Source organism: Papaver somniferum, chromosome 3 (assembly GCF_003573695.1).
Source record: "Papaver somniferum cultivar HN1 chromosome 3, ASM357369v1, whole genome shotgun sequence".
NCBI classification, from domain to species: Eukaryota; Viridiplantae; Streptophyta; class Magnoliopsida; order Ranunculales; family Papaveraceae; genus Papaver; species Papaver somniferum.
Genome location: NC_039360.1, coordinates 211,115,736 through 211,133,520, shown reverse-complemented (window position 1 = coordinate 211,133,520; position 17,785 = coordinate 211,115,736). Strand labels below are relative to the sequence as shown.

The following is a 17,785-nucleotide window of genomic DNA, read 5'->3' as shown; positions in this document are numbered from 1 at the left end:
TATTTTGAGGTTTCCTTTACCCAATAGGCAGCAATCAAAATTACTTGCTCTTGCTCGAATCTCTCGGTTCATGGAAATTGTGGATACAAAATCAACCTTGGAAAAAGTTCGAGATTTTTTTTATTGATCGGTTAAAAAAAAAAAGTTCGAGATTCCAAAGCGAATATGGCTGTAAACTTGTAAATTCACCACTTTCAATTCACATTATAGCAGTTCAATATCATGTAGCTTTAATCCTTGCACGATCCAAGTTTTAGCTGGAAACATACAAGTAGCGGGCTCTTGTTGGAGGCATCTCCTCGGAAAATGCATGGATGCTTAAAATATACATTGATGCGTTCCATGGTCACAGAGAAAGAAATGAATTCGGCCTGCACGAGAGAATAATCTATTAATTTAGGCATAATTCTAAAGATCCCAACTTTCTACCAAACAGTATTTGTGAATTTGATAATCAGGGTCAGACTTGTCTGCACATTTGTAAGATTATCAGTTGCACTTCATCATCATATCACTTTACTTGCGAATCCAATATCATTTGGTACCTTTCTCGAGCAGATGTAATTTAGATACTCGAGTTTATGCACTTCCCCGAATATTAGAAAGGTTACAGGCAGCTTTAATTCTTCCGAGATCCCATTTCCGTCGGATACATTGAAGTGAAGTAACCAAGTATGTCCTCGTAAAATGAACAAATGCTTAAAATATATTGATGTATTATTCCATGCAACAAAAGAAAATGCACTCGGCCTGCAGAAAACTAATATGTTGTCCGTCACACCACCGCAAGAGCATGGTTTTTGGAGACATTATCATTCCAAAGATCCTGTCTGTCTAGCTCTCATCACTCATCATGTTGTTTGTGAATCATATCCTTCATACTTAGTGAAGGAACTGGACCAACCAACCACCCCAAAATTCTAATAGGATATTTGGATGCACATTCAAAAGTTGTTTTTCGATTTCTGGAAGCCAATAAATCAGAAATTAGTTTAGTAATAATATTTTAAAACAATTTATAGGAGCAGAAAAGTCAGTATTTTGTGTAGCAAAACATTTTTGCTATTGACTTCTATTTCTGGAGGAACGAAAATCAGAATCAGATTTGTATCCAAACGCGCTATAAATTAGTCGAAAATAAACTGATGTTTTTTCTTTTTTTTTTTGCTTAAAGTTATATAAGCCAAAAGACTCGAGGTTCAAGTTGGTGGTATGTCAGTTCGATCCGATTCTAATGGACATTTACAACCAAGCATCACTAGAGCAAAATTAGATTGCTGACAAGGCAGCACTTGAAATGCTGCCATTAATATTTTGTCCTGTAGCTTCTGACGGAAAAAACAAAAGCTCCCTGATATTTTACGCACGGTAAAAATGAGGTAAAAATATAATCACATTTCTCCAATCCGAATCCGGCTTGTTTTGAAACAAGCCGAGCCAAGTTCGGGTTTTCACGGATCGGGCACGGGTTAACCCGCGGATTTTGGCTTGTTTGCCAGTTCTAATATCCATCACCTCATTCCTTCACGTGGCATAACATCCATTGTTCATATTATACCATGATCCTCTATATTTTTAAGGATTGACTTAACGTAATCCCTATCCTTTTCTAGCCCTAAAAAATGTAAAAAGAATCCAACCAAAACAAGATAGACATGGAAACAAACAATACAAACAAAATAACCCACAAAATCCAACACCGGGAGCATACGTGTAACGTGGTTTTACATAGTCCCCACTATTCGCAAGTACATCAAACAACGTATTCCGTTATCACACCAAAATAAATCCCGAGTTTTTTATTTTAATTTCGTGAATTTTAGGTTGTATTTTTGAGTGGCTTCCACATTGACGAAGACGTATCAAACAAAAATAATACAACCTCAAGCCATCTTTCACCATCGAAATGAAATCTCCTCATGTTATAATCTGACGGTTAATATTGTTTCTGATCAGAATTAGAATATTAGGACGGCAACTTTTCCTTTTTAGTAGTAGTACCTACGTTTTTTATCTCCTTTGAGTTCTTCTTCTTTTCCCCTGGAGTCAAACTCTCTCTCAAAAACCCCCTTTTCTCTTCGAAGAAGCTCAAACACGGAATTTCTTAAGATAACGAGAAAAATTCTCATTCTCGGGATTAAGAAAGAAAGAAGAAGAAAAAGTAAGAGAAAAAGGTATTATGTTTCTCTGTTTAGTTATATAATCAGTGAGTTTACTTTTTATTATAAGTAGTTTAACAGAAATTTATACTAATCTTCATGATGATTGTGTATAAGAGTTTTTTTGATGGAGTTTTTATTTTGTGTGGTAATTTTATAATATTGTTTTTGGAGTTTTGATGATAAATTTATTGATGTTTGATTTGGTGAATTGGGTGTTTTCATTGAACTTGTTTGGTGGCTGAATTCCCGGGGTGAAAAAAAAAGAGTCCTTATAAGTAGAGGGAAAAGAGCGAAAAGATTGTTCAAACCAAACAAGTTTTGTTTTCTATAATTAGAGACTTCTTATGGATTTTTAATATCTCTTTGTTGTTTGGATTCTTCTTCTTATTCTGAATTTTGTTGTTGTTGTTGTTGTTGTTTTGAATTCCTTCATATGTTTTAGTTTCAGAATCCAATCCACATAATGAAGATATTCTGATGATCCTTGTTTGTGTTTGGGTATTTTTCTTCTAATCTCGCTCATAATTTTGTCTTATTAATCTTGATTACAAATTCGTTGGTTTAGTTGGATGAATAAACTTGTTACCTACTTTTATCTAAGGATATAACAACCAATCATTTATAAGATATAGTATTATCTCAATCATTGTGTTTGATGATGAGGTTCAATATGTTTCAGTATTTGTTCATCTACTTGTTTGATTGTTTTTATTTTGTTAGATGGTTAGATGATGATCTTATACTTATGTTTCATGTTTTTCTTTTCTTTTCTTTTCATAATTAATGCGTTTTAACTGTTATCCAATTCATTGGATTTTATTTGCTGACTTTTCCAGGTAAATTTTGATATCACTGGTGAGAAAAATAGAGATGTTAAATTGTAGTTTTGACAACTCTTTTTTATTCTTTGTAATCTGCCATTCCTCGATTAGACGCATTCTTTCATTTAACTGTTTGTTTGGATGCCTAGATGCCAAATTGGTCGCGGCAGTCTCGTATGTTCTCTAGAAAGAAGGAAATCAACAGTTCTCCCATATCAACTCCTTTTTTGAGCCTTAAATGCGAGCTGTTTTCCAGTCATATGACGTTCAATCCCCTTCCTTGCATTGTCTCAGTCAAACTATTTCTGGATTTCTCAGATTCTCTTGTTTGGTTTTTAGTTTTTTTGTATCTTCTATAGTGCATTCACCCCTAACCTGCTACCCACCAGCTATGGTAGTGCTAGTTTCCTCATAGCTAACAGTGGACTTATGTATTGATTCTAAAGCTTCAGAAAAGGTCTACTTTCTGGACATGTTATCCTCTTAGATACACCTAGTGGAACAGTCCATATGTGAACCCTCGCATTAACTTTGTTTCATTTTCTCATTCTCTAGCCTGAATATCAAGCTGGCAATAAGGATAAAAGCCTGAATATCAAGCTTTTATCCTTAAAGAGTATAAGGATAAAAGCAAGCTGACAAACTATCAACATTCTCCAATTCCTGGCTAATTTCAGTTCTCAAAGATAAAGAGTTTTGGCGCTTGCTTTCATACCCTGATTTGATGACTCTCCGTTTCATCTTCTTGTAATCTTGCTTTGAGAATAATTGGTTCCCTTCATAAGCTGTGTCACCCAATTTATTCTTCAGCGTGTCATGTTGTCAGAAGTTTGGGCAGTTCTTTTTTTTTATGTTAACCCTATCAAGGAAACATCATCTCACATTGGTATTTAACATAGTTTGTTTGTCGTTATTCTACAGAACTGAAGCACTGATCCATTTCGCTCATGGATAAAAACACCGGTAAAAGAGCTGTTGTTGGGATTGGTGTTGCCACAAGAGGGTCCTTGAGTTCCAGAGATTCCTCGAACAATGAGAACCGAAACGCACAATGTTGTAACAGGCTAGGTTGCAGCACCAGATTTAACTCCATGAAAGGCTCTGTTGGTAAATCAGAAAGAGATAATAGATCGGGTCTTTCTGTCCGCTCAAGGGGTGGTAACTCAAATGTTGGAAGCTCCTCGAGAACATACTCTACAATGAATGAAGTAAAAAAAACCAACCAAGGGTTCCAGAAACAATCTTGTCAAAAAGATGCAGTTTCTGCTGAAACCAGCAACATGCATATGGAGGAAGAAGTTTCAGATCCCAGCACCTTTAATGCCAGAGTGAATCCTAGAGTGAAAGGCGATGAACAATCTGGAGTTTTGAATGGGTTATCTGTTAATACTTCGGAGGAAGTTGTTACTAGCAATGAATCATCAAACATAAGAACGCAGAAGCAAACCTTTAGAAGACCAGGACTAAGTAATCAGGATTTTTCTCCTAACTCCTCGGCCCGAAGGTCATTTGCTCCTAAAAACAGTTTCCAAGCTTCAAAAGCAGTCTCTAATGGTCAGGGTAGCTCGAGCAGATATGGTCTCAGAAATCTTGGATGTTCATCAATATCTGATGTGCTCCCAGGTTGTTCATCTTCTGATTCTGGCCGTGGTAGAAGGACTGAAGTTGCAAAACGCAAAAATTCCGAAGGAGCAAGAGGGAAGGTAATGATTGGGTCATCAAGTGGAGGAAATTCAGTGAATCAAAATTCACCATCTGGGTCTAACCTGTCTATCTCTGAACGCCCATCATCATCTCATCAATCTTCAAGAACCAGAAATTGGGCTCCTAGTAGGGATGGTGTTACATCAGTTAGAACTCGTAGGACAATTAATGGAGAAACTAGGTCAAGGCTCGCCGAGACTGGTGTAGAGAATAACTCATCACAATCTGAACCCCTTGTTGTGATTTCAGAACTCTCTCCCGCTGAACTAACAGTTGGCCAATCCAGTCAACCTAGTTCCTTGCACCAATCTTCATCAGTGCATCCTATGGCACACCGAAGCTCTTTTGACCGCCCTGGTAGTAGCAATGGGAATGTGCGAATTCGGCCGAGTATTCATTCAGAAGATGATGGTCTACGGATGTTCAGTGGACTCTCAGTCGATCGAGATGGTCTGCGACGCTTCAACATTGATGGAATCGCGGAGGTACACTTCTATTTCGATTTTGGTTTTTGATTTATATGCTTCGTTTATGTTAAGCCGCCAGTCATCCTTTAGGATACAGAAGGTTATGTTTGTTTGTTGATGCTCGGAAATGAAACATGATTTGTATTTGTATTGTAGGTATTGCTGGCACTGGACAGGATTGAACATGATGAGGAGCTTACATATGAGGTAGTTAACTTTTCTGCTGAGTTTACCCTGTTTCATCCCTTAGCTTAATATTGAATTCTGCTTTCTACCTGATGCAGCAATTATTAGCTTTGGAGGCAAACTTATTCCTGGGTGGCATTAGCTTTCATGACCAACATAGGGATATGAGACTTGATATTGATAACATGTCATATGAGGTTTGTTTTCCCCCTCAGCAGCTTAGAGTGATTTGAGCATGTAGTAGTTGTTATGAGAAAATTATACCCGGGCCTTGTTATTATAATTACTTTATACTATAATAGAGTTTCATTCTTTGGCCCAAGGCCTTCGAGCACAATCAAATAAGATTGTCTGTATGGTAAATCTGACCGAAGCCGAAATCATGGTTCATAAGACCAACCCCCCAAAGTAGGCAGGGTCAGGGTGATCGGGTTGCTGTAATATTTTCTTTACTAAATTATTATGTTTCTAATGTAAGAAATCTATTTATGGCTACTCTTTTTTTGTTTTTATGGTCTTCCTTTTTTCATTTATGGCCTCAATTTGTAGCTTTATCTTTTTTGCCTTACTTATTTATTGTATTTACAGGAATTATTAGCTTTGGAGGAGAAGATGGGTAATGTTAGTACGGCACTTACAGAAGAAACAATTTCGAAGTGCCTTAGACGGAATTGCTATAAGCCTGTGCCTGCCGATGAAAAGAATATCGAGTCTGGGGAAGATGATGCCAAGTGCACAGTTTGTCAAGTAATTCCATTCTTAACCTACTACTTCTTATGCAGTATAGTTGATCACTTTTTTGCACTCCAGTTTTCTTCCATTATAGGTTATCCATGTCTATAACCCATTCTCTTTGAAGTGAAGTCCTACCAAACTTGATAGTTGTTTTTCCTTCTGCTCGAACATGAGATATCCATTTTAAAAATCGTAACTTTGTTTCCTTCATGGGAGGTAGATAGACTTATGTGATTATATGCTTGTATTAAGCCGTGTAACCTCGATAAAGAGAACACTTAGTTATACTGTCAAATTTTGGTAAATTAGGAGGTTCACCTACCTTCTGACCGCTATTCAGGCTGAGGAAGTTTATACCTTAATTGAACTCAGGTTTATCCACGGTACCGGATTAATGTTATTCGCTATTTGTTTTTGACAGGAGGAATATGTCGAGGGAGACGAGGTGGGTAAGTTACGCTGTGATCACCGGTATCATGTAGTTTGTGTTCAGCAGTGGCTGCGTCAGAAGAACTGGTGTCCAATCTGTAAGGCTCCTGCAGCAGATTCCTAGTTCTCTCCTCCACACTACCTGCAACTCATCTTCGTTGATCAACCATTTGTGTCTTTGTCCTGTTCATATTGTCTGTCTTCCTTTCCCCTTGTACATATATTACAACATCCCCTTCAGTGTACCAAAATAAGCCACAGTTTTTAGAACCTTTCACAGACATGTGTCTTGGTTCTTACATCAGTGGAACATAGGACCATTTGCATTTGAAAACCCCTTAATGTCATATACGGGCTTCCCATTTACCAAAAACCATACATTCTTTCTTAGTACTGAGTAACAAAATCTGTTTTCGCAAGAACTTGTATCCACATTGGGGATGGAGCGAAAGGCTAGCATTTTGAATTTATCGCATTTCACTTTTTATCTTTTCCTTCTCTTTCTTTCACAAAGAAAGAGAGACTAGTATTGCTGAAATGAAAACCTAGAAGTGGACGAGCATTTGATCAGCTTATTTTGGTAATTTGGAACGGAAGAATTTGAAGCCAGCTTCTCTCTCTCTTTCCGTTCTTTTTTCTGCAAGAAAAAGGTTTAGATTTTGTTGATTAAAATGACAAAAGAGAGTGCGGGGAGAAGGGAAATACGTCGTTCAGAAGTTAGGGGTGTAAATTCGGGTAGGCCAGGCTTAATATTTGTGAGCCCGTAAACAAATTCAGGCCGGGTAAAAGTGGATAATTTGTTACCCAAACACCACCCAAAACCCGCTTTTTATACGGGCAAGACCAGATCGGCCGGACATGCCACTATTTTGATTTTTTTTCTTTTTTATTTTAAGTTTAAATTTTCAAATAAACGGTATTTAATTTATTTATTTTTAATATAATATCCTTTCCTTTCTAACATTGTGTACCGTAAGTGATAGTATTATTTTATATTTAAATTACAATGACAAACTTTTAATTTTAGAGTACAATAAACTTTTAAATAATTAATTAGAGTATAATAAACTTTCTAATAAGAATATATTACCATTAATGTTTTGAAAAGGTTAATTATGAGTAAAAACAACTATATATTTTATTTGGCTCGGGATCCTCTACACCAAAAATCTTCTGCACCTCTACACCAGCCAATAAATAGAAGCCACGTGTTCGCCTTTTCCACATACCAAAATCATGTATTCTGGAGTATATTAATGTTGTTAAAACAAAAAGATTTTCCCGGTGACAAAACTGGAAAACGTTTATCCTCCCTTAATTTCTCTGTACACTGCAGCGTAGTCGTTAGACCAATTGATGAACACTTTTCATGTTCTTCAACATTTTAAATTAGTTTTTTTTATTGGAAGTGATTGTTTTGTTTTAGTCCTGATTCTTAAAAGGACGGCATCACTTATGTAACTCGCATCCTCAAGATTACCCATGAGGGTTACAATATCGATGAAGTTCAGGAGAATAAAGAAGATAACAAGTACCTATTTAAGTATCTGCACATTAGGATTGTCACGATACGAAACTCCAGTAATTCTGATGGTTGCAAAGTACAAAAGAAAGCCCAACCTGCTGCTTAGGCATGGACATGAATGTATTTTGTTGTCTTTTGTCATCATAATAAAGAATCATTTTTTGATTATCTGTAAACAATTAATAATCTTGAGCATGCAGTATGAACTCCTCTCTTTTGTTACGGCATGAGGTTTAGATGCTTTATAATGGAAATTATGTCAATTACTTTGCATATTGAACTGTTTCCTAGTAGAAATCGGCTACTGTAACTATTAGTTTTCTACATTTATAGAGATCGATAGCAGAAAATGGTTGATCTCACAATTTCTAGTTAATAGCCAAGAACCATTTACCTCAAGCCCCCCTTAATAAAATTGCCAATATTAGGTCTGGTTATTTTATACTAGATCACGATACAGATGTATTACAAACTACAGTGGGAAAATGGTGTTATGAATCAACCTTTTGTCTTTTATGGAGATGTTACGTAGTAGAAAGATGGCTGGTAGTCTTTTATGCAAGCAAATTGTGGCAACTTGAATCCTTCGTTGCAGCTAAATGACTTTGGAACTTTGGGTTTTCTGTTCATAGTATTGGAAGAATGAGTTTTGAAAATACTTAGCTGCTCATTTCGTTTTCACTTTCAGTAAAATCAAACTTTAGTGATATAAGAAATGAGAGTTATGTCTTGAGATCATTGCGCATATATTCCTTCAGTTAGACGCACTCGAACAATTTTAATTCCCAGCGAAAGTCCATAACCATAAATCTGATACGGTATGAGTGAGAAGAGATAATCAAGGAAGGATAAACATTTTCCATTTTTACCTCCGTGAAAACCTTTTAATTTTAACAATATTAATATAGAATATATGATGATTTTGGTATGTGAAAAAGGCGAACACGTGGCTTCCATTCATTGGCAGGTGTAGAGGTGCAGAGGATTTTTGGTGTAGAGGATCCGGAACCATTTTATTTTTCTTGACATAAAATTGAAAATTACAAAATGGTAACTTTTAAGTCTTTTTAAGAGGATATTAAATAATTAATGGCACATAAAAGGATTTCAGGCTGGGTATCAGGCCGGGCACCAGGCCGGGTATCATAATTAATTGCAAAGCCCGAGACCGTCCAATAAATTAATCCAGGTTAGGCCGGGTGGCTCATGACGGACCATAACAGACTTTGGGTTACTTCGGGTACAGGCGGGCTCGGGCAGGTACATGCAAGCCGAGTATTTTCGGGTATTATTTACACCCCTATTTAGAAGAGCCCAGCATTGATAACCTAGTTACATCTGAGTATTACCTTCCACTGCCTCGCTAGTTCTCTAAAAGAACAAATCAGTTGCCGAACCCCCAACTAAAAGCAGTGCCTTTTATTTGATTATTACCTTAGCCTGAGCTTTAGGAAATCTAGACTGATTTTCATAAAACCAAGCATTGCATTTCGCTTGGCTATAGCCACATTATAGGGAAGGCCAACCGTTATGGGCCATCGCTTTATAATGTGTCCATATGCCTTAGCTTGGCTCTTAGGAGAGAACACAACTATTCCACGCTATAGCTAAGAAAAATCCGACGGAAACTCACTTTTCATGTTTCAACCAATACGAAAATTCAGTTTCCGTCATAAAATCGATGAAAATTAAATTTTCATATTCGCTTTAATGTTTGATTGATCTTCTTATTTTTTACAACCTTCTCACACTTGATCGTAATCAGGGACGGACCTAAGATTCTTCTTTGGGTAAGGCTGGATTATCACTAATTTGCAAGGCGGACGAAGGTGGCGGTAATTTTTTTACAACACATCGCGTAGCTAGTGGCTATCTTCACAAACCAAATACTAGATAATAGACAACTGAAAATGAATAACGAACAAAATTTGATATCAAAAGGTGATCAAGAATTATTTTTTATTGTTTACGAAAGAAAAATGGGAGATTACGAATGAAAGAGATTATGAAAGAAAGAGATTATTAAAGAAGAGGAGTTTTCTTTTTTTCGCTTATAAACTAGAAATTGTTTTATGGCTAAAAACTATCTTATAAATATGTTAAAATAACAATAAGTGTTTTGAAAATACGTCAAGGTACCGGAATATTTGGGTTAAAACCTAAAATTTTAAAAAAATTACATACAAAAATGATGTTGGGCTAGAATTAGGGACGAGCTATAGCCTAGGTTAGCCACTTGTTAGGCCCGTCCCTGATCGTAATCATCATTATTTTTAACGAATACATCTTCTCCACCTTAGGATCGCAAAGAATTTGTTCTCAGAAATTTGTCACAAACGTCTATAAACATAAATAAGGATGCACGAACCTGACCCAACCCACACCCGTCGACTTTAACTCGTATCCGACCCGATCCGCCTAGACACGAGTCGATCATGACTCACATCTTCAAATCCCTGCCGTATGTCGTGTCGACTACGACTCACATCTTTTGTCACCCGACCTCATATGCCCTTCCTCCTAAATGAAGAAAATATGCTAAGATTGTGAGAGGTGTAAGTTTTGTTTCCCCTTAATCCATCTAGAATTGCTTTTGAGCTGGTATACACATCGCGTGGTTCTTAAAATAAACTCGGTATAGTATTGTAACTGTGTTATCTATGCTTTCTTGATATGTTTGTTATGATAACACTAAAAATACTCAAAACAACTTCACTTTTTTTTAATCGAATCATCAAAATGACTCGTAGGGATTAAGTAATGTTTGAATGTTTTAGTTTGTTGACGGTGGTTTTTTAACAAGGGCAAACTTATAAATTCGTCTTTGAATCTGGTATAAGTTGCAATAATTTCACAGCTGAATTTCCTGAACTCGTTCCATATATCATATTTAGACTCCCAATAAGTAACATTCAACTTGTCTCAAGTAGCGAAACTTCCATAGTTGAATTCCTTGAACTTGTTGGGTACACATATCAATGTTTAGATTTTCATTTGTTAATGTAGTCACAATATCGGCATAAAACTCCAATACTTGGAGTCTAATTACATATTCTCTGATCTAGTTTGTACATATTCTCAGCAGGGTTCCATGAATACCTTTAGAAACAAGTGTACATTCATTTCTTGAAATACACGATGGAAATATCATCCGAGTACGAGTAACTAAATAAGTCATGGCATCAATCTTGCCATGACTGGCCAACAATAACTTCTCTTCGTCACGGTACTGGCTAAGGTCATCACCAGCCTAAATACAACATGGCGTTGGGATCAGCCAATCCCAACCCTAGTCGTAAAGGGATTGCCTAAACTAGTAAGGCGCTAGCCTATTGCCAGCGCCAATAATAACTAACGGCGATGGCCTATTGCCAACACCAAGGTAAATCACGGGTGTTGGCCTATTGGAATCGCCAACAAAATCTTATAACACTGGAACGTATCGGCTCCAACACCAATACCTGGTCATTTGCCTATACAACTTACATTGTTGCAGCTCATTGTCTCCAACATTAACACCATGGCGCTGCCAACAACTCATGCCTTTGCCAGCGCCAACTATTGTATATTTGAAGCACTGGTTTTGCCAGCGACAGTTAGTCGCTTCTCGGTGCTACGGTAGTACATATTTAAGGCCATTTATGTGCTTGATGCATTGATGTTAGTATTGGCTAGTACTTTATTCTTGGTATGAATCCAAGTTTTTCATCACTTTTACATGCATCTCAAGTCAAGATACCTCCTCGATAGTACCACCTTTGGTAACTTATCTCATCACTGAGAGTAATCTTGCTCAGATGCTCATGACATCATCAGAGTCTTGTCCATGATTATACAATATATCCCTAGACTTATCATGATCGACTTATTAAATACTCCCCCGTTCCTTTTTAACAGGCTGGTTTTGTTTTTAGAAAAATTTAAGGAAATTAAGAGAACTAATCATTGAAAGTGGTCATCATGACACTTGTCAATAAAAAAAGTGAAGTGAAATGGTCCCCATGACACTTGTCAGTAAAGGAAGTAAAGTGAAATGGTCCACATGACACTTAACATCAAAAAAAGTTAAGAGAAAAGTGGTCCCAAAAAATTAAAGTAACACTTGACTTTCCCAATTAGGAAACCAGTCTATTTTTTTGAAACATTTATTTATAGAAACCAGCCTATTAAAAAGGAACGAAGGGAGTATATAATTTATTACTGGACTTAATGTTTTCATTAGGATTGGGCCGCTTGGCATTGGTCAGTCTACTCAACAACATAGTGAACTGAGCAACTTGCCTCACTAATTTAACTGATTATTATCCCGACTTAACCAAAATAGTAGTAGTTCATGACTTCACTATTTTTTTTACGAGATATCAAGTATGTCACACAGGGTATTCTCATTTAGGTGTTGATCTAGCGGTTTACAACAATGTGTCGTGCGGTAACAAATTCATGATGAGAAGGTAATAAGTAGTGGGGTGATTAAAAGCAGTTTAGAAGATTAGGGAGTAGTGGTAATGCAATCTTCCCGAAATAGCGGACATGACTTCACCACAATCTCCACGATCATCACTTATTCATTTCTTCACAACTTTCACAACTTACGAGAAATCAGTGCACTCACAAGACTATAAATAGATGGCTTCATCAATTCAGAAGGACATCTCATAGAGATAATCAGATTTACAGTCAAGAATCTAGCCTTCGTTACATTCTAGCAACCACACATTACAAATTTCATCACACTGTGATTTCTCAACTGCTTCTCTTCCCTAAGATAACATCCACATCCTATTTTTTTCGCTAAACCTAACATATGCCACATAACCATAGATAGGATTGTCTAGACGTATGATTTATATTTATATCCATTTGCATATCAGTACGTTGTTGTTTAGAACAAATTATCGGTAGAAAAAAAAAAAGAATATTAACGATGTAAATGAAGAAAAGTAATCCATATAATATTTGTGGTAATATATTTTTTTAAAATTGTGGGTTAGAAACGAAAATAAGTATGTATCTTTCGAAGATGAGGAAATATATTTATAATTTTGAATTAAAGTAAACAAATGTAACACAGTATTTTAAATTAAATTAAAATAACAAAAATATTAAAATTAATTAAAATAAGTTTAGAAGAATTTGAAATAACCTTTTTGCTCCATTAGTTGATGAAGTGGATTTGGATGAGAACCTAGAAATTCTGTTATTGTCATGGCTCTTTAAAATTCTAAATGGCATCAATATTTTTTTTTTTTGGATAGTCATACATTTTTCACTCTCTTCTATGATTTTTTGCCATCCCAATTTTTTGGGGCCTATCATTTTTTTTTCACCCGCCTAGATGATATGGATAAGGGGTGACTAAAAAGGGCGAAAGTACTAAGTTTACCCTCACTATTAAAACTTAAAATTTAATCAAATCTATCAAATTCCACCTTTTCGGGTACTTTTCTTTGTCAACCCATTTCTTTTAATTAGGTTACTAATTGGTTCGTATATTCAAAATTGAAATGAGAATTTTAATAAAGTACCCTCATACGAAAATACCCACTAAAAAACTGCCCCCGTTTTTTTAAAACTTGTTAAACTGCCCTTACTGTCTATTTTCACGTCTTGGGCCCACATAATGAGTCCACAGTCGTTTACCTAGTCAAAAAATGGTAAAATTACCATAAACCCCTACAGTATATATTAAACTAGTGAGAGAAAGTAAATCTCGTTTTCTCTTTTTCCTTTCAACCTCTTCTTCCTTCTCTTCTGTTTCTGAAAAAGAGAAAAATTGACGATTCAATTGAATCGACAGGATAGTTGGTATGTTTGATGATTAATCGAATCAATTGAAGGTGAACATGGATATATCTTCTATGACAACGACTGTAAAGGAGAAAATGATGTCTAGGTAACAAGATTGGAAACCCTAACTTTTGATTTTATTAGATCTGTGTTTGCATGATGAAATAGAGTGATTTTGTAGCCTTTTATATCAATATAAAGTGAAACCCTAACTTTATTTTATTGAACCCCTAACTTTTGCATCATTGTTTATCTTTTTCCTTTGTTTTATCTATGAAGAATCTTCAATCCCTATCTTTCTTTTTTGTTTTTTTCCTTTTCTTTTTGTCTGTGAATCCGAATCTGGAAAAAAAATGATATCTGTAAGGAATCTACATTGGGTCTGTATTTTTGTATAAAGTTAAAGAAATAATTTTATAAAATCAAGTAAATAATAATAATAATTCCCATAAAAGAAATTGATTGTTTAATTTTGTTAGAAATTTTTTGTCTGTAGTACTTTTTTTGGTCTGTGTTTGTAATATATTTTGAGAAGGGAAAAACCAAGTTCAGAGATATAAGTTGTTATTGCATTGATAGTAAGATTGAGTTTTTCTTTCAAACAGTTACAAAGAGATAGGATGAGTTTGAGGATATTTGTGCAAATGAGTTCATAGGAAGTTATGTTTGGAAGATTTAGATGATGTTGTTTTATTATGGATGTCAGAACATGGAGTTCCATGGACCCTAAAGAATGATCATGCCTTTTTCTGGTTTTGGGAGAATGCTGTAGTAAATAGCAATGGTTTTATTAAGTTGATTGTGAAGATTAGTAATCCAGAATGGGACAAGGAGGTCACACCTAAGAAAACAACATCAAAGTCACCTCAAGTGAGAAGAAGCCCAAGACTTGGAGGTGATACGAACAAAAGTGCAGGTGGTTGTAGTGCTAGAAAGTTGTTTGGACAGGGCAGTTCACAACCTACTCAAGCAAGTGTTGTTGGTGATAATGTGAGAGGAGGATCGAGTAGTACACCAGTTCAAGTAGATGAGGAACCAATTGCAGATGATGATTATTTTGATGAAGAATATTGGTTGAAGAAAATGAAAGAAAATGATGAGTTGGTAATTCAACTTGAGAACAAAGAAGTGGATGAGTGCCATCCTGTAGAAGATCCTGAAGCTGCAGCTGCTTATAATACTGATGAAGATAATGAAGATACAAGTAATGCTGAAAATGAAAGTACAGATGAATGTGCTTATAACCTGCAAACTTGATTTAATGTTTTTGTACCTATGTGCATTTATTATGTACTGATGCATTAGTTATTTTTGTACTAACACTTTAGCGATATGCATATAATGATGATGTACAAGTAAATGACCAAGGTACAAGAAAATTCAAAATTTAACGTTCTTGTTTTTTTTTATGGTTGTAGCATATTATTGTACTTGTTTTGTTATGGCTTGTTTATATGAGTGATGAAGATGTGGAATTAATTGGTTTGTACTTGTTTAGGTAAAGAGGGTGAAGAAGAGCCTTAGTATTACAAGGATTTCCAACATGATAATCCTGATTTTGAGGATGAACCTGATGAGTTGTTTGATGACTCAGACCTTGTTCAACCACTAGATCCTTCTCAAAAGATTGTAGGTACTGAATTTCCTGATAAACTTGCATTCAAAAGACATCTAAAGCTTTTCTGTATATTAAATGAATGTGAGTATAAAGCTGAAAAGAGTAACAAGAAAAGACTTAGGGTGTGGTGTGAAAATAGGTATGACAATAGAGGAAAAGTTGTGTGTGAGTGGTTTGTTTTTGCTTCAAAACTACAACATCAGTCTACGTTTAAGGTGAAGGATGTGTACTTGACCCATACTTGCAAGGGTAGGATTGTAGAAGACAAGATAATGAATAGATCTGTAGACCCTCAATTAGTAGCTGAAGTTATACAAGAGAAGTTGAAGAATAGCTCTGGAAATATAATTCCAAGACCAAGAAAAATTCAAGAGGATTTCAAGGCTTCTCATCTGATTGATGTTACTTATCATAATGCATGGAAGGTCAGGAACTTAGTAATGGAAGATAAATATGAGAGTTATAAGAGAGTTACAAACTAGTTCCCCAGTTTTGTAAGATGGTGTGTGACTCCAACAAGGATCCAGTTGCAACTTTCTCTTATTGTAAGACTGACATGGCATTTGAGTCCATGACAATAAGATTTGCTGGAGCTATCAAAGGATGGAAAGAAGGATGTAGATCAGTTATTGGGTTAGATGCTTGTCATCTAAATGGTAAGTGTAGTGGTGTGTTGATGGCTGCAACAGGGTTAGATGGTCAAAATGGACTAGTCCCACTAGGAATTGGTGTTTTTCCTACTGAAACAATTGAGAATTGGACCATGTTCCTCACTGACTTGAAGCCATTACTCTCAAGCCATCAAAATCCATTGACATTCATTTCAGATAGGCATAAAGGACTACATGAAGTTGTTCCTGTTGTGTACCCAGACTCACATGTTAGATATTGTCGGAGGTGAGCAATGTTTATTTGCTTTGAACATAAATTTTCATATAGTTTGCTAACTACTTATAAGTTTTTGTTGTTTCAGGCACTTGTATAACAATCTCAAGACTCACTTTAAGGGACAGAAGTTGTATATCTCACTGTGGAATGCAGCCAAATGCTACAAGAAGAATATTTTTATGTAACATCTCTTATTATTTTTATGTTTGTGTATGTTGAGAATATGTTTATGCTTTGTATGTGCTAATATGTGTTATTATGTGCTAATATGTTTATGGTTTGTGTATGTTGTATGTAGAAACATATGGAAGATATGAAGAAGGAAAATGTTGCTGCTGTGGTGTACCTTGAAGAGGTTGGTGTTGAGTCATGGTCTAGAGCCTTTTTCGATGACACTAGTAAGTGTGAGCACCTAAATAACAACTCCAGTGACTCTTTTATTTCCATGGTAAAAAATCTTAGGTACAAACCAATATGTAGACTAGGAATTCTCTATAATAGGTTGGTTATGAGTTTGTTTCACAAAAGGAGAAAGGAGAGTGCAAAATGGGATCCTACTAGATTGGTTCCTACTGCTATGAAACTGATTGGTAAGATGTGTAAGTTGGTTGGTGCATTTAAAGTTGACCCATGTGTTAGTGGTAAGTTGTATGAAGTTACAAATGAAGGTAGCAAGGCAGTTTTTATTGTCAAATTGGATGAAAAGCAATGCAGTTGTCTACAATGGCAACTCATAAGGTTTGTTTGTCAACATGTTGTGTGTTGTTTGAAGCCATTCAGACCTGATTGGACAAGGTAAGTACATACCAACTGCATTGTTATTTCAAAATCATTACTCTTATGTTTGTATCTCATATTACAATTGCATTGTTGTTTCTCAAATTTTGCAGGTACTGCTCTCATTATTATACAATTGCTGCATACAAGAGAACATATGCTCTAGTTGTGTTTCCATTTCCTGCTCCAGAAGATTGGTCTGAGGTATTTGGAAGAACATGAAAACATTGATGTTTTTCATTGTGTTTCTCATTTTGTTCTAGTTATTTGCTACCTCAACTATCTCTTTAATTTTCTTACTAATTATTTTTATGTGTATCATTATTTAGTTGGAAGAACATGAGAATATTGAACTAGAATCTGCTATCAAGATCAGGAAATCAGGAAGGCCAAGAGTTAAGAGGAGGAGATCATGGGATGAGCCTAAAGCACCTACAAAGGCATATTCATGTTCAAGATGTAAATCAACTGGTCATAACAAAACTACATGTCAAGGTGGTGATGTTGGAAAAAATCCTAAATCTAAGAGGCAAAGAACTCAAGTAGATGGTGCTACCTTTACATCATTTGACAGACCTGCTGCATCTACTTCTAAGGCTAAGAAGAAGCAATCATCTCAACCATCTAGTGTTGGAAAAGCAGCAGTTGCATCTTCTTCTAAAGCTAAGTACTCTCAACCCATCTAA

At 35.7% G+C, this 17,785-nt stretch overlaps 2 protein-coding genes across 3 annotated transcripts; both read left to right on the top strand.

Annotated features, from left to right (window-relative positions):
* Positions 1–2,002: 2,002 nt before the first annotated feature.
* On the top strand, positions 2,003–6,997 carry LOC113358555 (probable E3 ubiquitin-protein ligase RHG1A). 2 transcript variants are annotated; one of them, XM_026602153.1, is made up of 6 exons: positions 2,003–2,174; positions 3,905–5,172; positions 5,311–5,361; positions 5,439–5,537; positions 5,929–6,087; positions 6,497–6,997. In XM_026602153.1, exons 2-6 carry the CDS (start codon positions 3,931–3,933, stop codon positions 6,626–6,628), a joined length of 1,683 nt encoding a protein of 560 aa, XP_026457938.1. In that variant the 5' UTR covers positions 2,003–2,174; positions 3,905–3,930; the 3' UTR covers positions 6,629–6,997. The 2 variants fall into 2 exon arrangements, with proteins under 2 accessions (XP_026457938.1, XP_026457939.1); XM_026602154.1 differs by lacking the exon at positions 2,003–2,174 and adding an exon at positions 2,479–2,660.
* An 8,936-nt stretch (positions 6,998–15,933) lies between these two features.
* On the top strand, positions 15,934–17,785 carry LOC113360587. The gene is made up of 5 exons (XM_026604084.1): positions 15,934–16,314; positions 16,408–16,413; positions 16,621–17,117; positions 17,213–17,303; positions 17,429–17,785. Exons 1-5 carry the CDS (start codon positions 15,934–15,936, stop codon positions 17,783–17,785), a joined length of 1,332 nt encoding a protein of 443 aa, XP_026459869.1.

Bases quoted from the DNA above. Each gene is read 5' to 3' on its own strand.
- LOC113358555 (XM_026602153.1), top strand. From the start codon at position 3,931: ATGGATAAAAACACCGGTAAAAGAGCTGTTGTTGGGATTGGTGTTGCC. The intron at 5,538-5,928 runs GTTTGTTTTCCC...TTGTATTTACAG, and splicing joins TTGATAACATGTCATATGAG to GAATTATTAGCTTTGGAGGA. The intron at 6,088-6,496 runs GTAATTCCATTC...TGTTTTTGACAG, and splicing joins CCAAGTGCACAGTTTGTCAA to GAGGAATATGTCGAGGGAGA.
- LOC113360587 (XM_026604084.1), top strand. From the start codon at position 15,934: ATGGTGTGTGACTCCAACAAGGATCCAGTTGCAACTTTCTCTTATTGT. The intron at 17,118-17,212 runs GTAAGTACATAC...CAAATTTTGCAG, and splicing joins TTCAGACCTGATTGGACAAG to GTACTGCTCTCATTATTATA. The intron at 17,304-17,428 runs GTATTTGGAAGA...ATCATTATTTAG, and splicing joins CTCCAGAAGATTGGTCTGAG to TTGGAAGAACATGAGAATAT.